This window comes from Pristis pectinata, chromosome 12 (assembly GCF_009764475.1).
Source record: "Pristis pectinata isolate sPriPec2 chromosome 12, sPriPec2.1.pri, whole genome shotgun sequence".
Taxonomy (NCBI): domain Eukaryota; kingdom Metazoa; phylum Chordata; class Chondrichthyes; order Rhinopristiformes; family Pristidae; genus Pristis; species Pristis pectinata.
Genome location: NC_067416.1, coordinates 42,153,822 through 42,177,454, shown reverse-complemented (window position 1 = coordinate 42,177,454; position 23,633 = coordinate 42,153,822). Strand labels below are relative to the sequence as shown.

Genomic DNA, 23,633 nt, shown 5'->3' with positions numbered 1-23,633 from the left:
CAAATAAAGAAGACCACCATGTCAACTATGAATTTGCTCAAAGGCGCCAAGGCGTTAGTTCAGTGATGGGACTGGCTCTGGATTTGGAATATTATAATCATCTTCTGCTGAGGTGGACCAAGATGGTGTTGTGCACCTATTTGGAATAGATAGGTCAAGATACCTGCTATTGCTATGGGCCAACAGCATGCACCAGTGATTATGGGAATTAGACTGGCTTGAGTCACTCAGATTGGGGCATTGTGTTTCTGAAGGATTGTAGTATTGACAGCAGAGGTCCAAAAGGTTAGTGTGACTGCAGGTAATGTGGTAAGAGGTGGTAACTGATATCACATTGGAACATCCCCATGCTTTGACCCAATAGTGCTAAGAGGTATGTGCACATTAGATCATTTTTGTATTATTGCACTTTTATCGATAATTTAATTAAGTTGTTTAATCATTATTGCTGAAAACATGTGCCCAGAGATTGCAGTGTGGTACGTTTATGATTCTTAGTAAACAGCGGTGTGAAAGCTTTCACTTTACAATGCAGATTTTGACCTCCTAAGCAATGTCAATGAGTAACATTTTGTTTTCTCTAGGTCTTTGTAACTTCATTATGGCTACGCTTGCAATTGCTCTTGTATGTCGATATCATGGAGCTGCAGCTGCTAAAGTAGCGAAGCTCACATGTATCCAGCAAAAGTCCTACCTTTCTTCCAGTGCTAAATCAAATGGAGCAGCTGTTGCAAGACAGAAACACTTGGCACCTTGGGACAGGTTTGGCATTTGGTTAAACGACCCAGTTGTTCTACCGCCTCGAGTAGCAAATCTTCAAAGTAAAAAGGTTGCCAACATTGGCTATGCAAGTCAGATTGGAAAAAGAAGGGACAATGAAGATCGTTTCAGTATAGCTGAACTCTCCGATGGGTTGTTCTGCTTTGCTGTCTTTGATGGACACGGAGGGACTGATGCCGCTGAGTTTTGTTCCAGATACATTGGACATTATATTCAGTACGCAAGTATTTACTTCCTAATAGTACCTGAATTTTCAACCAACTTGGGTGCAACTGGTAATTTTTTTTTATATTTTTAGACATAATCTACAGTCAGAAGTAAATTTGGAAAATGTCTTGCTGAAATCTTTTCTCCAAATAGATAGTGACTTCATGCAAGATGTCTGTGATTCAGGGAAAGGTAAGTTACAATATTCTAGTATTTAATTTTGACAGTTACTAACACCTGGAATGTGGTGTTTATGTTGCAACAAATGAAATGACTTGCGTGTGTGAAACCTTCTCAGTTTCTAACATGATATCAATTGTTTATTCCCATTGATTCCAAAGCATTGTCAAGTTTGAGCCTTAAACTTTTATAGAAAGATTTGTTTTAATGTTACACTTGCCACAACTTCAGGAAAGCTCAAAACACTTTACTGTTTAAGTGTTGTAAGGTATGGCAACATAGCAGCTAATGTGTAGTTAGCAACCTCTTTTAAACAGAAAAGTGAAAATGACCAAGTTGCTTTGATATTGGTAAAGCGATAAATATTGATCAGAACAACATTGAAAACTCTGTCTTCCTATAAATAGTACCCATGGTATCATTTACATCTGGCAGTGAGCAGGCCTTGGTTTAATGTCTGATCAGAAAGGCCAGGCTTTAAACCAGGTATTGCAAATGTTTGTATTTGATAACCAGGTACTGGGTTCTCCTGTCTGAGACCTCGAGCTTGCTCCATCATTTTAAAGATGCTGCCTGATTTCTACGGTATCTCTACCTTGAGGATAAAGGTGCTAAATGGGGAGCTGAAGAGACAGTGGCAAAGCTCGTCCATTCATTATTTTCATTCCTAACCATGTTAAAGGGTTTTCATCTTGCTTTGATTTCCTGTTTTTATCATGCTTTGTTTTAATAATTGCCTTTTTTATCTTTGTTTTCACATGGGTTGTGGGTATTGTGGATGCTCAATGACTGACCCATCCTTGCAGCTGGTATTTCCATTTCAGAGTCCAGTTACTCAGCCCACATTAGTGGTGCTCTGGGCAGACTGAGTAAGGATATCCGATTTCCTTTCCATTACTGAACCAGAAACACATTTACAAACATCTGTTTATGTAATGGTCACCACATTGACACCTCCTTTTAAATTTCAGAATGAATTAATCTTCTCAAACGCTAGTGGAATTTTAAATTGTCTCCAAATCATTCATCTGGGTCTCTTAACTATACCAATTTTCGGGAAAATTTGCTTTATGTCCATAAGCATTCTCACTGATAGCTGTTGCTATTCCTCCTTCTTGCCTTTAGCCTGAATTCCCTGTTTTATTTTGTATCCTATTAAAGGGCTTGCCATCTTCCAGGTTTAATAGCATTGCTTTTCAAATGTTGATGTTCTGTTGCTGGCACTCGGTGCCCCTATCCCCACGATATCAGGGCAAGATTCCTGTTAAAATAAAAAATTCAATGGCTGGACAGTTTTTTTTCTGTCATGAGCTTTACTCATTAGAAGCAGTCTGATATTTTATCTTCCTGTAACTAGTTTTGAAAAGTAGCTCCAATCTGCAAATGTTTATGCAAAAAGAAACACTTGCTGAAGAGTAAAGCGTTTAACTTGCATCTCAAGATTACTTCTGAGTGTTTAACTGCCCGATTTGTGGTATAACAATAAAAGAAATAAACTGCTATATAAGACATGAAGAAGCGGCATTAAGAGATTTCTTAATTGATTTGTAAACAAGCCGTGCTGGCTTTTGTTTGTTACTACTTTTATATTTCAGTCTAGGTGAAGGAGTCCAGCTGTTCCTTGTCTGGGCTTCAGAAGATTACAGATGTTTTAAACATTACTATGTAAACTCTTTGAGTTTATCCTTTTTTGTATATTGACTAATTGCTGTTGGTTAAACTTGCACTTGATGGGATCCACTGCATGAGCAGATCGATGAGCAACAAACTGAGGGAGTCCTGCGAATTTCCCCACTGCTATGATATAATATCAGCTGGGATGTGGTTGTGGGAGTTGCATTTTGATAAAGACTTGTTGGGTGAGTCATGGAACTAAGTGCTCCAGTTTGTTTGAATAAAAACTCCTTTTGGTTACTTTTGAGTCATATTGCTTTTGTTTTTGAAAGCCTTGATTTGTTTTTGTTCTTCTCAATCAAATTCTATCTATTCTCTTGTGATAGGAAGACCTAAGGCACTTTTAGCTGGATCATCCAAACATTGGATTATAGTAGGCTGACAACTCACATTTTGTTTGTATCCTTTTTAACCTTCCAGGTGCACTATTCACATCAGGAACAACTGCAACTGTGGCTTTGTTGAAGGAAGAATCTCTTCTTATGGTGGCTAATGTTGGAGATAGCCCAGCTATTCTTTGTCATGAAGGAAAAGCTGAGCAATTAACTGAAGATCACACCCCAAGGAGGCGAGATGAAAGAAAAAGGTGACTTGTACTTTAATGTAAATTTTCAGAACAATCTCATTCAAGTGACTACTGTGGAAAAGACATTAATGCAACATGTACTATATTAAGTTACCAGTAGTATGCCAGTGATGGGGAACTAGTTGAAACATTGATTCTTAATGTTAAGAATTTTTATTGTCATTGAAAAGAGTCGTTTTAAAATAATCACTGAATGAGGAGAGAGATTGGTAAAAATGTCCCAAGTGTTAAGTGATTAGCTGAAATGACATTGTATCCAAGGTGAAAATTTGACCTGCATATTTGAAACTGTGTGTGGAGGTAGTTTTAGTGTGTTATACCAGAACCAGGCAGAAGACCAGGCCATCTTGGTCTCTTGTCTCTCTCAATAACCCAGGGTATGTCCCATCAGGTCCTAGGGACTTTTCCACCTTAATGTTCTTCAAGAGACCCAACACCACCTCTTTCTTTATCTCAACGTGCCGTAGCTTACTAGCAGGCTCCGTGCTGATCTCACTATTCTCCATGTTCTTCTCCTTGGTAAATACTGATGCAAAGTACTCATTTAGGACCTCGCTCACATCCTCCACCTCCAAGCACATGTTCTCTCCTTTATCCTTGTGGTCCTACCCTCTTCCTAGTTATCTTCTTGCTCTTGATGTATGTATGGAATGCCTTGGGATTCTCTTTAATCTTACTTGCCAAGGACTTTTTATGGCCCCTTCTGGCTCTCCTAATTCTCTTCTTGCATTCTTTTCTAGCTTCTTTACAATCCTCAAGGGCTCCATTTGATTTTAGCTTCCAAAGCCTTACATATGCTTCCTTTTTCTTTTTGACTAAATTCACCACCTCTCTTGTCATCCAAAGTTCCCTGACCTTGCCATCCTAGTCCTTCCTTCTTACTGGAACATACCTGTCCTGTTCTCTGTGCAGTTGGTCTTTAAACACCCTCCACGTGTAAGATGTGGACTTGCCCAAGAACAGCAGTTCCCAATTAACTCTCCCTAGTTCCTGCCTAATACTCTCATAGTTTGCCCTTTTCTAATTTAATACTCTCCTGTAAGATCCATACTTATCCTTATTCATAGCTATCTTAAAACTAAGAGTTGTGATCACTGTTCCCTAAATGTTCTCCCACTGAATGGTCAGTCACCTGGCCAGGCTCATTTCCCAACACCAGGTCCAGTATGGCCCCTCTTCTAGTTGGACCATCTACATACTGATTTAAGAAACCCTCCTGGATGTACCTAACAAGTTCAGCCCCATCTAAACCTCTTGCACTGAGGAGGTCAAAGTCTATATGAGGGAAGTTGAAGCCACCCACAACAACAACCTTACCGTTTTTATACCTTTCCTTAATCTGTCTGCATATCTGTTCCTCAATGTCCCAGTGGCTATTGAGGGGTCTATAGTATAATCCCATCCGAATGATTGCACCTTTCTTATTTTTGAGTTCTACCCATATAGACTCAGTGGATGAACCCTCCATTGTGTCCCGCCTGAGTGCAGCTGCGATATTGTCCCTGTTTAATAGCACAACTTCTCCCCTGCTCTTTCACCTCTCTCTCTATCTCCCTCTACATTGAAGCCCTGGAACATTAAGCACCCAGTCCTGTCCCTCTCTCAACCAAGTCTCTGTAATGACCACAACATCATAGTTCCATGTACTGATCCATGCTCTAAGTTCATCACCCTCCCTTAATACTGTTAGGATTAAAATAAACACACTTCAACCCTTCCATCCCATCATGTCTATTACCTCATTCCTGCTTGTCCTTCCTTACAGACTTACTCTCAATTCCTCCACTTTCTGACCTGGTGGTCTGGTTCCCATCCCCCTGCAAACTAGTTTAAACCCTCCTGAGTAGCACCAGCAAACTTCCCAGCCAGGATATTGGTTCCCCTCCAGATAAGGTGCATCCCCGTCCCTCTTGTACAGGTCGCCCTTGCCCCAGAAGAGGTTCCAGTGATCCAAGAGCCTGAAACCCTGCCCCCTGCATCAGTATGGAGTTTAATCTAGACAAGTGTGAGGTGATGCTTTTTGGGAGGTTAAATGCCAGATGAAAGGTATACAGTAAATGGGAGGACCCTTGGGAGCATAGATTTACAGAGGGATCAAGTGTGCAAGTCCATAACTCCCTGAGGAGGTGCTGGGGTAGGGGGAGAGGTGTGGTGGAAGCAGATACGATACCAACATTTCAGAGGCATTTAGACAGGCACATAAACAGGCAGGGAATGTGCAGACGGATGGAATTAGTTTCAACTGGCATCATGGTCGGCACAGACATCGTGGGCCAAAGGACCTGTACTGTTCTATGTTCTAAATCATTGATATACGTCGTGAATAGCATTGGCCTTAGCACTGATTCCTGTCCCTCCCCATTAGTCACTGCCTGTCACCCAGAAAGTGACCCTAGTTCCCACTCTCTCTTTAGTGTCTGTCAACCAGTTCATGCCAGTATATTATCCCCAGTCCTATGTGCTTTAATTTTGCACACTAATTTATCATATGAAAAGCTTTCAAGAAGTCCAGAAACATCATATTCACTAGTTATCTCATCTATTCTACTGGCTACACCCTCAAATAAAACTCTAAATTTTTCAATTATAATTTCCCTTTCATAAATCCATGCTGATTATGTCCAATTCCATTAAGGATTTTTCTTTTATAAGCGATGTCAGCATTTTCCCCACTACTGATATCAGGCTAACTGGTCAATAATTCCCTGCTTTTGTTTTTTCTCTCCTTTTATTAAAGAAGTAATAGTGGGGTTACATTTGCTACCTCCTATTTCTAGGAATAGCTCCAGAGTCCAAAGAAGTTTGGAAGATGACCACCACTATTTCCAAGGCTACTTCCTATAGACTCTGAGGTATAGATCATCAGGCCATGGGGATTTGTCAGCTTTTACCCCATTAATTTCCTTAGCATTATTTCTTTACGTACTAATTTCCTTCAATTCTTTCCTTTCATTCAGCCTTCGGTTCTCTAACGTATCTGGAAGGTTATTTGTTTCTTTCTTTGTGAAGATATAACATTTTGCATTCATTAATTTCTGTCTCTTCACATTTTCACAGAAGCTTTTACAGTCAGATTTCACATTTACATTCCTCCTTTGATTAATTCCAAACTGCTCCTTGGGCACATTGCTTTTTCCAGCGATTTTGTTTTTCTTTGGATGTAGTGCTACCTTAAATTTCCTTCATAAGGCACTGTTGAACCATCCTTCATGACTTATTTTCATACCAGATGTTGTATCTTGTGTATTCATTCTATAAATATTATCTATTGTCAGTCCACCATCAACCCCTTTGGTTTCCTGCTTCATCTTTCTGGAGGAAAATGAGCTATCCAGTGGAGAGGAAAATTTGGACAGTTAACCACTCAGATTTGGGTTATTGTTCACTTTAAAGAAACTGCTATTGAATAGTAAATATATTAACTTTTCTTGGAATTAAGTTGAATGGAAATTGCATTTGAATTTTTAAGATTAGGAGACTTATTTTCTTAATACAAGGATCAAGGAGTGTGGCGGTTTCATAGATTGGAGCTGTGCCACCAACCCATATGTGAATGGTCGATTAGCCATGACCCGTAGCATTGGGGATGTGGATCTCAAACCATATGGAGTAACTGCTCAACCGGAAGTTAAAACCGTGGAGGTAAAAAGTCTGGGCCTCATCTGTGGTCTCTTGCACATTTCTTATCCAAGTGATTTGTAACTATAGCATCTACCTATGGCTTTTTTTTCATCTTTACTAGTTGCAACATATGAAAGACTGTTTCCTGGTCCTGACTACTGATGGAGTTAGTGCATTTATGGAGGCCCAAGAAGTGTGTGATGTTGTGAAAAGGTGCCAAGATCCATCAGAAGCTGCAGCTGTTATAAACGAGCAGGCAAGAAAAGATCATTGATTAAAAACCTTAGTTCTGCATGAACAGCCCGATTTGTCATTCCTGTGTTGTGGGCAATGACCTTTTGTCATAAATCCCCTAGCTCCTATTATAGAATCAGAATCAGATTTATTATCACTGACATATGATGTGAAATGTGTTGTTTTGCAGCAGCAAAGACATAAAATTACTATAAATTACAAAAATAAATAAATAGTGCAAAAAAAAGGAATAATAAGGTAGTGTTCATGGGTTCATGGACCTTTCAGAAATCTGATGGCAGAGAGGAAGAAGCTATTTTTGAATCATTGAATGTGGCTCTTCAGGATCCTGTACCTCCTCCCCAATGGCAGTAACAGAAAGAGAGCATGACCTGGATGGTGAGGGTCCTTAGTGATGGCTGTTACCTTCTTGAGGTGCCGCCTCTTGAAGATGTCCTTGATGGTGGGGAGTGTTGTGCTTGTGGTGGAGCTGGCTGAGTCTACAACCCTCTGCAGCCTTTTGCGATCCTGTGTATTGGAACCTCCACAATACTGGAGGGCTGTGATGCAACCAGTCAGAATGCTCTCCACTGCACATCAACAAAAAGAGTATTTGGTGACATACTGAAATGGAATTAGGATTTGTATATGCATCATAATAAGATATCTTTTTTAATCACATGTACATCGAAACACACAGTGAAATGCACCTTTTGTGAAGAGTGTTCTGGGGGCAGCCTGCAAGCATTGCCATGCTTCTAGCGCCGACATAGCATGCCCACAACTTCCTAATCCATACATCTTTGGAATGTGGGAGGAAACCGGAGCACCAGGAGGAAACCCACGCAGACACAGGGAGAATGTACAAATTCCTTACAGACAACGGCCAGAATTGAACCTGGGTCATTGGCACTGTAATAGCGTTACGCTAACCACTACACTACCGTGCTTGCCCTAATGTATGACAACTAGTTCCTGAACCATTTTACCTTGGTGCATAACAGAAGAACACAAGAGAAGAGGAGCTGGAGTAGGCCTTTGGGCTTTTCAAGCCTGCCCTGCCATCTAATATGATCCCAGCTGACCTATGCTGGCCTCAACTCCTCTTTTGTGCCATACACCTCTGTTCCTCGATCTATCAAATATTAATCCACCTCCACTTTAGAAGCTTCTAATGATGTTGGGCAGAGGATTCCAGAAATTCACCATCCTCTGTAAGGAGAAATTTCTATGTACCTCAGTTTTAAATGTCCAGCCCCTTATTTTCTTGCTATGTCCCCTTGTTCCTGACTCTCCCACAAGCGAAAACATCCTAACAGCCACCCTATCAAGCCCCCTTAGGCTCCTATATGTTTGAATAAGAACACCCTTAATTCTTCTAAATTCCAAAGAATGCAGCTCCAAGCTATTTAATCTCTCTTGATAGGACAACCTTGTCATCCCAAAAATTAGCCCAGTGAATCTTCTTCGGACTGCCTCCAATGTCCTCCTATATCTTCTTTTAGATAATGGGACCAAAACTGTATGCATTATTTCAAGTGAGGCCTCAACAGCACTCTTGTAACAAAACCTCTCTATTTTTAAACTCCAACTGCTTTGCAATGAAATGCTGTTTGCCTTCTCAACTACTTGTTGGATCTGCCTACTAGCTTTTTGTGAAATCCTTTGTACTTCCCTCACTTTCAGTTTCTCACCTTTTAAATAATAACCTTCCTTATGATTTCTCTCACTGAAGTGCATGACCTGGTCAGTGAACCAGGACAGGACTTGCACAGTAAATGGTAGGGCCCTAGAGAATGTTGTAGATCAGAGAGACTTAGGGGTACAGGAACATAGTTCCCTGAAAGTGGTGACACAGGTAGACGGGGTGGTAGCATTGAGTCCAGGAGTTGGGACATCATGTTACAGCTGTACAAGTCATTGGTGAGACCACACTTAGAGGATTGTGTGAAGTTCTGGTCACCCAGCTATAGGAAAGAAGTTATTAAGCTAGAAAGGATGCAGAAAAGATTAACAAAGATGATACTGGGACTGTAGAGGTGGGTGCAGATGGGAGGTGGGTACAATTACAATGTTTAAAAGTCATTTGGACTGGTATGTGGATAGGAAAGGCTAGAGCGACATGGGCCATACACAGGCAAATGGGACTGGCTCAGGTAGGCAACTTGGTTGGCATGAACAAGTTGGGCCAAAGGGCCTGTTTCCGTGCTGTACTCACCAATCATTTAGCTAGTTTCTGCAGTCACCTGACTCATACTGACCAATCGGCTGGCTCCTGTTGCTGCACTTCACTTTCTGAAAACTGCTGCTGGTCACCTTGAAGGCAAAGTCCTCTTCCCTTATTTGCCGCTGTTGCCAAGTGTAGTTTGCATCTTAATTAAGTGATATTCCTTCATTGGTATCTAGCATTGGCTTGTATATTTGTTGATTTCTACATTTATAATGGTAATTAGCTCTATTAACTTCTTCCAAATGTAGCTAAACTTTCCCCATCATCCACTTGGTCCCAGAGCCTCTAAGGCATTAATAATTCTTGTCCTGTTAAGAACTACTTTTAATTTTTAAATGTAACTTTCAGGCATTGCAATATGGTTCCCATGATAATGTAACCACCATCGTTGTGCCATTTGGAGCTTGGGGAAAATACAGCACTTCACTCACTTGTACCAGTTTTGGAAGAATGATGGTGGCAGGCTCCCGATGGCATTGAGTGCTGCACTGATATCGGAAAACGACTCTCCCTTGTCTGGATCTTGTCTGTAAAAGCATTTTTTTGCATTTTTTACGACCACTGCTGTAGTTTTAACTTTTGTTAACGGTTGGATGACGTATTGAAATACCCTTTACAGAAGAATGTATTGTTTCTCCATCTGGGTTAGTTGTTAACTTATAAATGATACTGATATTTCTTTTATACAGGGCATCATATATCAATCCTTTCCTTTCACTTGGCCATTGAAAATTGCCTTTGCCAAAGTTAATTTGTAGCTACAACTTGTTATCCATATTTTCCTGTTAATGTTGGAAGTCAATAATACTTGTTGCTATTTGTACAAAAGTGATGCAGCAACTTCTGGCAAGAGGCAAATGCAGAAGTAAATTCAGAGACAGTAACATTTTTAATATATCGCTGTCTGATTTTTCAGAAACCTGGATAGTTCAGCATCTGGTTTACTGGGTGCTGTTCCCATGCTTCCTTAAGCTCACTGAGTTCTTTTTCCTGCACTCCCTTTCAACTTACCAGGTTTTCCTGAAAATTTATTATGCTACTGTGTGTGTTGGAGGATTATTTGTGCAATAACATCCAATAATCCGGACAATTGACCTGGCCAACAACACTCCAGGTCCCAAGCATGCCAAAGTAATGGAGTTAATTGTCCCCAGAAATGTACAGCGCTATTGTAACATTTGCAAAAATGCTATTTTGCTGACTATATTTCAAAGGGTGAATCATTGGCATGAAGTTTCTGTTGCCTGATAAATACAACTAAACTCATATCTTGCCCTTCTTGGTACCCTTTTAATATGTTAATTATTGCCAAGCAATATCATGAGTACTGTTTCCAACAAGCTGTAATTGTTAGGGGTTTAATATTTTAAAACTTGTCTGTTTTTGTTTCTCAATTTAAACTTTCTCAAAACATTACAACAGAAGTTACACATTATAGAACCATAGAACACTACAGCACAGACCACAGGCCATTCGGCCCTTCTAGTCTGTGCCGAAATGTTATTCCACTAGTCCCATTTACCTGCACCCAGTCCATAACCCTCCAGACCTCTCCCGTCCATGTATCTATCCAATTTATTCTTAAAACTCAGGAGTGAGCCTGCATTTATCACATCAGATAGCAGCCCATTCCACACTCCCAACACTCTTTGAGTAAAGAAGTTTCCCCCTAATGTTCCCCCTAAACCTTTCCCCTTTCACCCTAAAGCCCTCTCATACTTATCTCTCCTAATCTAGGTGGAAAGAGCCTACTCGCATTAACTCTGTCGATACCCCTCATAATTTTGTAAACCTCTCTCAAATCTCCCCTCATTCTTCTACACTCCAAGGAATAAAGTCCTAACCTGTTCAATCTTTCCCTGTAACTCAAATCCTGAAGACCTGGAAACATTCTAGTAAATCTCCTCTGCACTCTTTCAATCTTACTGATATCCTTCCTATAGTTAGGTGACCAGAACTGCACACAATACTCCAAATTTGGCCTCACCAATGTCTTATATAACCTCACCATAACATCCCAACTCCTGTGCTCAATACTTTGATTTATGAATGCCAGGATGCCAAAAATCTTTTTTACAACCCTGTCTATCTGGGACGCCACTTTCAGGGAATTATGTATCTGAACTCCCAGATCCCTTTGTTCCTCCGCACTCCTCAGTGCCCTACCATTTACTGTGTATGTCCTCCCTTGATTTGTCCTTCCAAAATGCAACACCTCACACTTGTCTGCATTAAATTCTATCTGCCATTTTCTGGCCCATTCTTCCAGTTGGTTCAGATCCCTCTGCAAGCTTTGAAAGCCTTCCTCACTGTCCACTACACCGTCAATCTTAGTGTCATCAGCAAACTTGCTGATCCAATTTACTACATTATCATCTAGATCATTGACACAGACAACAAACAACAATGGCCCCAGCACAGATCCCTGAGGCAAACCACTTGTCACAGGCCTCTAGTTTGAGAAACAATCATCCACTACCACTCTCTGTCTTCTCCCACACAGCCAATTTCGAATCCAGTTTACAACCTTTCCATGGACACCTAGTGACTGAACCTTCTGAACTAACCTCCCATGTGGGACCTTGTCAAAGGCCTTACTAAAGTCCATGTATACAACATCCACAGCCTTTCCTTCATTTACTCTCTTGGTAACCTCCTTGAACGACTCTACAAGATTCGTTAACCACGATCTACCACGTACAAAGCCATGCTGACTATCCTTAATCATCCCTTGGCTGTCCAAATGCTTGTATATCCGATCTCTCAGAACACCTTCCAATAATTTACCTACTACTGATGTCAAGCTTACCGGCCTGTAATTACCTGGTTTACTTTTAGATCCTTTTTTTAAACAACGGACCAAGATAAGCTACCCTCCAGTCCTCCAGCACTGCACCCATGGCTAAGGACATTTTAAATATATATGCCAGGGCCCCTGCAATTTCTACACTAGTCTCTCTCAATGTCTGAGGAAATATCTTGTCAGGCCCAGGGGATTTATCTACCTTTATTCGCTGTAAAGCAGCAAGAACCTCCTCCTCTTTAATCTCTATATGTTCCATGATCCTACTGCTTGTTTCCCTTCCTTCCATATCCTCTCTGCCTGTTTCCTGAGTAAATACTGATGCAAAAAAACTGTTTAAGATCTCCCCCATCTCCTGAGGCTCCACACATAGATGACCACTCTGATCTAGGGGACCAATTTTGTCCCTTATTAACCTTTTACTCTTAATATACTTGTAGAAACCCTTCAGGTTTACCTTCACATTATCTGACAAAACACCTTATGTCTTCTTTTTGCCTTCCTGATTTCCTTCTTTAGTATTTTCTTACATTTTCTATACTCTTCAAGTACCTCATTTGTTCCTTGTTGCCTATACCTACTATACACCTCTCTCTTTTTCTTAACCAGATCGCCAATATCCCTTGAAAAACCAAGGTTCCCTATGCTTGTTAACTTTGCCTTTAATCCTGGCAGGAACATGCAAACTCTGCACTCTCAAAATTTCACCTTTGAAGGCCTTCCACTTACTGAACACATCCTTGCCAGAAAACAATTTATCCCAATCCACTTTTCCTAGATCCTTTCTCATTTCCACAAAATTGGCCTTTCTCCAATTTAGAGCCTCAACTCGAGGACCAGACCTACGCTTATCCATAATTAACTTGAAATTAATGGTCACTGGACCCAAAATGCTCACCTACACATACTTCTGTCACCTGACCTGTCTGGTTCCCTAATAGGAGATCAAGTATTGCATTCTCTCTCGTTGGTACCTCTATATATTGATTTAGAAAACTTTACTGAACACATTTGACAAATTTCAAGCTATCCAGCCCTTTCACAGTGTGGGAGTCCCAGTCAATATGTGGAAAGTTAAAAAGCCCTATTACAACTTCCTGTTTCTTACATCGGTCTGCTATCTCACTACGGATTTGTTCCTCCAATTCTTTCTGACTATTGGGTAGTCTATAATACAACCCTATGAGTGTGGCCACACCTTTCCTATTCCTCAGCTCCACCCATATGGCCTCTGTTATAACCCATTACAACAAAATTTAATATGTATGTGTGTATAGAACTTGAATTGAGAATGGTGGTTCATATTAATGGTGTTTGATGTCATCATGTGCATATGGCATATTCAGTAGTAAAACTCTTTTGTATCTGGATGTAAACTTTGTGTCCATTTTTATTCCTCTTCGTGATGGAATGAATAAAATTGGTCTTCTGTCATGTTGAGTGCGAATAAATTATTAAGAAGAGTGGATTAAATGCTCAGGTTTTTCCACTTGTTCTGGTGTCAGAACAGGAATTGCTAGGAACTAAAGCGCATCTAATTTAACCTTTACCATCCTGGCAGTCAGATTAACTGTATTAACAGTTGATCTGCAAGTATTTTCCCCACCATCACTTTGGCCACCTCCTCCCCACCACTCTTCCAACCTGTCATCTCCCCTTTCCCTCTCCACTCCGCAGTCCAATTCTTGGCCATTTGCCTGTATCTTCGGAGTGCTGCCTGTTGCCCCAAACACACAGCTGGATTCCTGATACATGTATCAGGCCCAATAGTTCAAAATGAATTGCTTGTGTTTCCATGTGCAGAACTTGCATTGATTATCACGGGAATGCAAACAGACTTCTACTAACCTTGATTAATAATCCAGCATAGACCACCTCTTATCTGTGTAAGGACAGCTTGTCATGCAGTTCAAAATATTAGAATTGTACAGCAGTTGTAAATAAAAATGAATCAACATGGCATTGCTTATATATGTTTATTAAAATTTATACTTAAGTCAGTTAAGCAATTCACTTTTATAAACATCAAATCTAACACATGCAGGTAAAGTACATTAGATATTCTGTAGTCAAAGTGCTTTATGATCGACATTACATTCCTAGTGAATCCTAAACCTGTAGGTAATGAGGATAACTTTTGCACTTGTGCATCACAACTGAAAGGGAAAATGAGGGAAAAGCTTTAAATCTAAATACATTTGACCACTATTTGAATGTCTCACACCTGCTCCTCTCTGATTCTTGTCAATCACTTGTTCCAGTAATACACAGCAGAAAGAAAAAGAACACTGAAAGTGCTCTAAGTCTGTTATTATCTATAGAGAAAAGGGCATCGATCTGATTATATGAAAAACTGGGATCTATATTCAATCAATATTCCATCATTTATCTAGCACTGTGCTTTTGTAGGATCTTCTGCTATTTGTTTCATTACTTTTCAATTGTTTTTATTTCTGGGGTTCTGTAGTATTTTTCATTGATGCTTGAGCAATAGTGTTATGTCCATGAAAATCCAGAATCAACAGAATTCCATGCCCAACAGAATCGAGGATGATAGATTCTATTACTACCACCCTCCTGCACCTTGGGCTCCCCTGTCTACTATAATCCAGGATGAGGAGAATCCAGAATTTAGGACTGTGGAAATCTACCAGAATCTATTACTAACACAGCCTGGGACCATGAACATCCAGGATCATAGAGATGCAGGTCAATGCAGATCAAGAACTAAAGAGAGAGCTTGCATTTATCCACCAACCTTTATGATTTTATGATCACAGAGCACTTTGCATCCAACACAGCACTGTTTTTAACACAGTCACTGTCCATATGACCAGAGTAAATGGATTGAAAGAAGTATTTCATAGCTACTTAACAATTGGGCTGCCATATGAGTCAGCTGGTGGCTCTTGTTGATAACGTGAATGTTAATGTTGAGAACTTTGGGATATTCTGAAAGGGATATGAGAGATATATAATTCCAATTCTTGTGTACTTTAAGAGTGAGATACAGCACATTCAATCATTGTGACTTACCCACAGTCTTGTTGCCATTATCTTCCATTGAGGCATGATCATATAAGGCCAGCAATGGAGAAGCAGCCACATTATTCAGTCTATGTGTTTTCGTTGCAGTGAACAGATCCAATTTACATGAAAAAACACACAAGCTCTACAAAATGGTATGTACACAAATATACCTAGGTTTCTATCATTTTTTCTAGCTGTTGCAAATCCAAGTTTAAGCTTTTGCATAAAGAACACACTTGTAACTGCTTAAATAGTTTTTAGATTTTGTGTTGCTGCATTTTAAAACTGCCATGAGTAAATATCACGATCTAACAAAGACACTGAATGAGCATTAAGACCATGATTTCAACAGCAACATATAGATTTGTTAGAAAAGACGAGATATCTTATAAGTAGCTTGTATTAATTATCTTTGTACACCATTCTTCACACCCTAACTCCTAAGATGTTTCATAACCAATAAATTACCTGTTGATATTACATAGGAAAATGAAGTAACTCGTTCTAGTACCAAAGTCACATTAACATCAAATCATAAAAATGACCACCTAATCTGTTTCAATGGTGTTGGCCAGAGGGAGAGTTCCCTGCTCTGTTTATAATGCCATGAGCTAGCCCCCTGGCGTCAGATTTAAGTGTTCAAATCTTGGATTGGAGCTTAAAGCCACAACTTGAATCAGCTGCAGGAACGTAAACAGATGAACACCTTTGTATGGATAAGGAATACACTGAGCTTCTCACAGGAAAGGGGCGCTGGTAATACAGTTTCCAATTTTGCCAATCTGGTCTAGTGAACAAGGTTATTAATTGGCAGAACCCTCCTACCACAGAGCCCTGCATATATTAGGAATTTGATAGGGAGATTAACACTCAGAATTTAGACACTATGGTGTGTATAATCATATACTCTCCATCTAGGAGTAAATCAGCAACCCATGCAATACCCACCCTTTATAAAGAAGGTTGCCAGAAGACAGGAGATTATAGACCACTTATCCCTAATGTCTTTTGTTGGAAAATCACTAGAGTCCATGATTAAAGTGACTAAAGACACTGGATGCTTTCTCTTCATCAGAGAGGGTTAGCATAGACTTGTAAAGAGAAGATTGTGTCTGATGGACCTGACTGACTGAACTTTTCAAAGGGGTAATCAACATGGATGTTAATCATATGAACTTTCAGAAAGCACTTGATAAAGTCTCTCATTGCAGACGGCCAGAAAAAGCTGAATCTCATGGAATTGAGGACAGATCAGTGAACTGGCTAGGAAACTGGCTGAGCAGCAAGGGAATAATGAACTGGTACTCAGATCTGTGTTTGGAGGCTGCACATTTATAAATGACTAGGATGAGAGGATAGAAAGCTATGTATCCAAGTTTGCTGATGACTTGGAGCACTATAAGTAGCGTAGGTGAAGGCACGGAACTGCAAAAGGAGAGTAATTGATTTAAGCTAATTAGTGGAAGGATTGGAGAATTATAAATAAATATTTTTGCCTGAAAGGGAAGTGGATGTAAAAACCCTCATCATATTTAAAAGGCCCCTGGGTGAGCACCTGAAGAGCCCTAACCTGCAGGGCAAAGAGAGCTGGGAAATGGGATTAACCTTAAATCCATTTTTGGTTGGCATGGTCAAAATGGGCTGAATGGCCTTTTTCTGTGCTGTAAAAGTTATATGATTCTATTAGACGATTGATCAGGTGAGCAAAGCTATAGCAAGTGATTTGACAAATGTGAAGCTAAATGTGAACATAAAATGAATTGAGTATATTCTAAATGGTGAAAAGGTAGAAAAGTGGAGGCCCAAAGAGACTAGAACCTCTAAGTACAAATTGTTTATGGCTAGGCAAAGAAAACAAATGTGATAAGCTCTCTCCCTCTCTCTTGGATTTACTTCAAAGGGTAGAAATTATGCTTCTGCTAAACTAAACTCTGATTAAACCATGCTTTCAGTATTGTCTTGGCACTGCATCTTAGAAAGGATATATTAGCCTGAAAAGTGTGAAGCATAAATTTACTGGAATGGTACCTGAATTCATAGGCTTAATTTATGATGCAAGTATTTTGGAGGTTAAGGGACAAGGTGATAGAGAGTGAAAGAGGATGGGCCTCTACTGGTAGGAACAGGCAGCACCATCTAAAAATTAGAGCCAAGGCTTTTGGGAGTGAAGTTAGGAAGATGCAGTGTACAGAAGACCGTAGAAATTTGGAACTCTCTTTCTGCATGTGACAATTAATGCTGGGTCAACTGTTAACTTAATCTGTGAGATTTTTAATAACCAAGGATGTTATGGAATAAAGAGAAAATGTGTAAAATGGAAAGGGCTTGATGGGCTGACAATCCTACACCCATTCCTAAATTTGGCCTCAATATGAAACAAGAGGTAAGTAGGAAGACAAGTGGAGGATAATTGAGGAATTTTTTTTTCGAGAACGTGAAGATATTCACATATTTGATGAGAAATAGATTAAAAAGCCTGTCTGAATCATTTCTCAATTTTTTAAGCAGTTACACTTCTATAAAATGTTATCAACTACAATGAGAAAGAGACACATCAAATAACTACCAGTTTATTAGTTGGCTCAGCAAGGGCTTGGTTGGTAGAGAAAGGACAATGTACACTGATAGGCAGATTATTATTTGAATTTTAAGGTAATAATGTACAACAGAGTTCAGAGAACAACCTTTGAGAAATAAAAGGTCAGGAAGTTCATAGGACCAAAATTCCTTAACTGTACTCTTTCCCTTGAGTTGCAGCAGGAGGGCTCTCAATCTGTCACTAACCCTACCAGAGGGTCTCAGCTCTTTGAAGGGTTTACTCTGTTTGAATAAACTAAGACAGGCTCCAGTGCCAGTATGGATGTATTTTCTTCCTTCCCGGGAAGTGGAATTTTTGACTATTTAAAAAGAGCTGTGGAAAACAGGGCTGATTTATTTGCTGCTCCCTTTTATGTCATCTCTATTTCTGCATGGCTCCCAATCTCACCACACGACCCTCATGTGTCTCTTTCTCATTGTAGTTGATATCATTTTATAAAAGCCAGTCTGTTGACCTGACTGGCAGTTAGGATCAGGCAGAGAGAGACCCTGCAGAGGAAACTGTGTAAGATTTACTGATAAGCTTTGAAAGATCTAGAGTCAAGCCGTGGGGAGGTTAGTCCTTTGAGCTTAAAGTAAGAGCTGCAGTGTAGCATCCAATGATCATCACAGTACAAATTGTGGGGAGAGAGTAGTCACAATGTCTCGGACACTGGGTGAGATGACAGAAGTGATGGACTCTGGAAGCAATTTGTGAAAACTGAGTTTGGGTGTCTTCAGACAGACTGTTTTCTGAATTTGAGAACATTTCAGATACAGGAATTAGCATATGAAGACATGCTGATTTTCACTTTGGGTAAACAAAATGCAAGGTCATTAATTCGTGCCTTGTAGACACTGGGATAAACTGGGCAATTTTGAGATCCAGACCTCCTGTGCGTGGAATGGCAGCTGGTGTGCAGTGATTTCAAGCCAATCGGGCAATTGGGGAAAGTCAGAGTCATCAGCTGGCATTCAGAGCATGGGACAGGAAGTGATGTGTAGGGGTTGATGAGGCAGAGACCAAAGCTGGTTGAACACATTTTGGAGCCAGAGTGATATTCCTTTTAATAGTCATGTTGCTCAACACTGGTTAAGTTGCATGTACTCAGTAAAATTATAATTTTATATATTAGTGGTACCCAACAGCCACATCAAAAATGGCCTCTTGGTTCAAAGCTGGGATAAATGGCCCATATTAATTCATGTTTCTCCATGTGTAATTAGAATATTATTCTAATTAAATGAATATATGCTAACATTTAGAAATTATCCAGTCTCACAGCTTGAAGCACTACATAAATGATAAGTTATGGGAAATCAAATAATCAAAGATCAGCTATTATTTTGTGACATCTATAACCGGCACTACACGTTGTTACAAGACCCCATCTGAGCCTTTTGGGAAGTTTCCATTTCTGAAGGTGAGCATGAGAATGAGGTTGCTGCTTATTCTTTAAGGTGAAGTCCAGGTGGGCTGGCCAAGGCGGAGTGAGCTGTGACCAGGGGAAGTCTTCTCAATGATTTCAGTTTGGAGCCAGGCCAGAGTCCCAGTTTTACTGCTCTTCCTTTCCTGAGTGTTACAGGTTCTCAATCGCATCATGTTTTTCACCCTTGAGAAAGCAATTTAAAGCAAAGTGTTATTCTTAAGCAGCCAAATCCATGATATCCATTTGAAAGTAATTAATTCTCTGAAACATGAATTATTCGGATGAACACAAATTCCCATTTATAGTTGTGGCTTTTGCAGTGTAATGTCATGTTCTCTCAGGAATATTCCCGACTACACCACCAAACTCCCTCCATCAACCCAACCCAATTCCATTTTCCCTTATATCTTCTTCCCCACATGAAGTTGATCGAGATGGTACAAACATGATGCAAGGCCATGCTGAAATCTGCTAATGTCAACACACCCGGCCATATACAATCAGAGGAACAGGAGTCATGGTTGGAGGTCTGTTCATCACCCTAATCAGCTGGTCAACATAAGGCCTTCTGGCCCTTGTGATTGGGCATTATGGTAGGCACCATCTTTACCCACAAGGTCATTAGGTAAAGCCAATGGAACTAGACCATTAAAGTTAGCATCACTGATATGTAGTCAGAAAATCAAAGATATCATTTATTTTGTTCCCAATGTGCATTACTTATAGTAGGTTTTCATCAATGATGAACAATTCAAGGAAAAAAAAAGTATGCCTACTGCATGAGCTCCTCTGGTTTCTGTTTTCCGGTGGATGTGCCGTTGCAGACAAGGCCAGCATTGCCTATCCCTAATTACTCTTGAGAAGGTGGTGGCATCTCCTTGAAGAGTGCTTCCAGAGTGTTCTGATGAAAAGTTAATGGAACTGAAACATTAACTCTTTTCCTCTCCTGTGCTGCACTGTTCTATCTTTTATGTTTTAAGTCCCTCCCATTCTAGTTGCCTCACTTCATCTGTTCAACATAATTTTCTTTGCCTATTTTCTACTTGAAAGCATCTATGACATTTGCCTCAAATGCTTTCTGTAGCTCGAAGTCCAAGATTCCAAGCAGTGCAACTTCTTCCTTTTTTGTCTACTGTATTTATTAGGAGTTATTCTGGAAAGAGGCCCCTGGTTTTAGCTTTATCTGAAAGTAGAAATGCAACTTGAATATAAAAGTTTAGATTGGTGTCATGCTTGGTGCAGACATGATGGGCTGAAGGGCCTGATCCTGTTCTGCACTGTTCCATGCTTTATAAAACTTGAGTTGGGCCACATTTGGAGTACTGTGTGCAGTTCTGGTCACTACAATATAGGAAGGATCTGAAGGCTTTGGAGAGGGTGCAGAAGAGGTTTGCCACAACATTGCCTGGATTGGAGAGTAGCCGTAAAGAGGTTGGACAGACTTGGATAGTTTTCTCTGCAACGTCGGAGGCTGAGAGGTGACCTGCTGGAATTATATAAAACTATGAGAAGTGTAGATAGTCAGAGGCTCGTTTCCGATTTGGAAATGTCAGATATTAGAGGGCATAGGTTTAAGGTGGGGGTGGGGGGGGGGGGTTGCGGTGTTTAAAGAAGATATGCAGAACAAGTTTTTTTTTACAGAGAGTAGTAGGTGTCCAGAACACCCCGGCAGGGGAGGTGGTAGAAACAGAATACAATAACAATGTTTAAGAGGCATTTAGACAGACACATGAACAGGCTGGGAATAGTGGGATATGGACCATGTGTAGGCAGATGGAATAAGTTTAGATTGGTGTCATGGTTGGTGCAGACAAGATGGGCTGAAGGGCCTGATCCTGTTCTGCACTGTTCCACGCTCTGTGTTTTCCAGTATGTTCACAGAGAGAATTTGTCAGCAAAATAACAACGCAAAGTCAAACAAAATGAGTGAATCACAAAGGTGTGCAACTCCGCCTTGGGCCAATAATACCACAATTATCTCTTCAGTCCTCACTCATTCCAGACATTGATCACTTGCACACTGGTTCCAGTTCTCAAACTGTGTACCTGCTTCTCTCGACTCTTACTAAAGCTCATTAAGATGATACAGTTAAAACTCTCCATAAACTGCATTGTGAAATCTCCTGCCATCTTTTAAAACTACTCGCCCAGTAATTTGGATCACAGTTGCCATTATGTACTTGTTCTTTTGGCAACAAATATTTTTGCAGAATCAAGTTGACTGAGGTGCTTAACAAAATAATGGATTTTCTGAGATGAGTGTGGGCCAGATGTGTGTGTGGGGGGGGGGGGGGGTGTTTTCACCATAATGTTTCAGTGTAAAATATAACATCGGCCTAATTTTAATATTAACAAGGCCATTTAGTAACTCACTGTGCTTTGAGAGGGATATAGCAATACACCAAGTTCCTCATAGTCATCAGATACCTCCGTGAAAGCATAAAAATATCATGTGGGGAGGACGGGGGTTGGCTTTCTATGGCAAGCAGGAGATTGTCCACACGAGAGCACCACAGGACAGAAGATGATGTGAAATGTTTTTGATCAGACAAGGGAAGTTGTGTTATTTGAATTTTGCTGCATGCTAATGTTAAAACTGAACTTGGTTTTTAGCAAAAAACAGTTGTACTTCATATGTATATTTGAAAGGGTACATGTAAAACATTACTAAAACATCTTACATGCAGCACTTTCATCTTTTGAGTTTTGTTTCAGTTAGATAGAACATAGAAAAATACAGCACAATACAGGCCCTTCAGCCCACAATGTTGTGCTGACCTAAAACCATCTAACCCCTTCCTCCTACATACCCTTCTATTTTAAATTCTTCCATATGCTTATCTAGTAATCTGTTGAATTTGACCAATGTACCTGTCTCCACCCACTGCCCCAGGCAGCACATTACATGCCCAACCACTCTCTGGGTAAAAAACCTTCCTCTGATATCTCCCTCGAACTTTCCACCCATTACCTTAAAGCCATGCCCTCTTGTATTGAGCATTGGTGCCCTGGGAAAGAGGCGCTGGCTGTCCACTCTATCTATTAAGAGATATTTTGTACACTACTATCATGTCTCCTCTCATCCTCCTTCTCTCCAAAGAGTAAAGCCCTAGCTCCCTTAGTGTTTCCTCATAATGCATGCTCTCTAAACCAGGCAGCATCCTGGTAAATCTGCACCCTTTCCAACACTTCCACATCCATCTGAGGCGACCAGAACTGGACACAGTACTCCAAGTGTGGTCTAACCAGAGTTTTGTAGATCTGCATCATTACCTTGTGGCTCTTAAACTCGATCCCTCGACTTAAAAAAGCTAACATCCCATAAGCTTTCTTAGCTACCCTATCCATCTGTGAGGCAACTTTCAGGGATCTGTGGATATGGACCCCTAGATCCCTCTGCTCCTCCACATTACCCAGAGTCCTGCCATTAACTCTGTACTCTGCCTTGGAGTTTGTCCTTCCAAAGCGTACCACCTCACACTTCTCTGGATTGAAATCCATCTGCCCAGCTCTGCATCCTATCAATGTCCCTCTGCAATCTTCGACAATCCTCTACACTATCCACTACACCACCAACCTTTGTGTCATCTGAAAACTTGCCAACCCACCCTTTTACCCCTTCATCCAAGTCATTAATAAAAATCACGAAAAGCAGAGGTCCCAGAACTGATCCCTGTGGGACACCACTAGTCACAGCCCTCCAATCCGAATGTACTCCCTCCACCACAACCCTCTGCTTTCTACAGGCAAGCCAATTCTGAATCCACACAGCCAAGCCTCCCTGGATCCAATACCCTCTGACCTTCTGAGAAAGCCTACCATGTGGAACCTTGTCAACTGCCTTACTAAAATCCATGTAGACCACAGCTACTGCATTACCCTCATCAATCTGTCTGGTCACCTCTTCAAAGAACACTATCAGGCTTGTGAGACATGATCTGCCCTTCACAAAGCCATGCTGGCTGTCCACGATCAGACCATGATTCTCCAAATGCCCATAGATCCTATCTCTAAGAATCCTTTCCAACAGCTTGCCCACCACAGACGTAAGGCTCACTGGTCTATAATTCCCTGGACTATCCCTACTACCGTTTTTGAATAAGGGGATAACATTTGCCACCCTCCAATCCTCTGGTACCATTCCTGTGGACAATGAGGACTCCAAGATCCTCCAAAGGCTCAGTAATATCCTCCCTTGACTCCCAGAGCACCCTGGGGAATATTCCGTCAGGCCCCAGGGACATCTGTCCTAATATTTTCTAACAGCTCCAACACCTCCTC

At 40.6% G+C, this 23,633-nt stretch overlaps 2 protein-coding genes across 2 annotated transcripts in view; one reads left to right on the top strand and one right to left on the bottom strand.

Moving 5' to 3' along the window:
- Window positions 1-601: 601 nt before the first annotated feature.
- On the top strand, window positions 602-9,992 carry LOC127576946 (protein phosphatase 1K, mitochondrial-like). Its single transcript, XM_052027772.1, has 6 exons — window positions 602-1,055; window positions 1,141-1,179; window positions 3,262-3,427; window positions 6,925-7,069; window positions 7,170-7,304; window positions 9,861-9,992. The coding sequence occupies exons 1-6, from the start codon at window positions 602-604 to the stop codon at window positions 9,990-9,992; spliced, it is 1,071 nt and encodes a 356-aa protein (XP_051883732.1).
- Window positions 9,993-17,901: 7,909 nt separating this feature from the next.
- The window catches only part of pkd2l1 (polycystic kidney disease 2-like 1), a 72,879-nt gene continuing 67,147 nt past the window's right edge, over window positions 17,902-23,633 (bottom strand). Inside the window, exon 15 of the mRNA XM_052027487.1 lies at window positions 17,902-19,535. Within this exon, the coding sequence (XP_051883447.1) occupies window positions 19,503-19,535 (33 nt within the window). The 3' untranslated portion in view covers window positions 17,902-19,502. The remainder of the gene's footprint in view (window positions 19,536-23,633) is intronic.

Excerpts from the sequence above, each read along its gene's own strand:
- LOC127576946 (XM_052027772.1), top strand. The coding sequence starts at position 602 with ATGGCTACGCTTGCAATTGCTCTTGTATGTCGATATCATGGAGCTGCA. Across the intron at positions 1,180-3,261 it reads TGTCTGTGATTCAGGGAAAG|GTGCACTATTCACATCAGGA; the intron begins GTAAGTTACAAT and ends TTAACCTTCCAG. Across the intron at positions 3,428-6,924 it reads AGGCGAGATGAAAGAAAAAG|GATCAAGGAGTGTGGCGGTT; the intron begins GTGACTTGTACT and ends TCTTAATACAAG.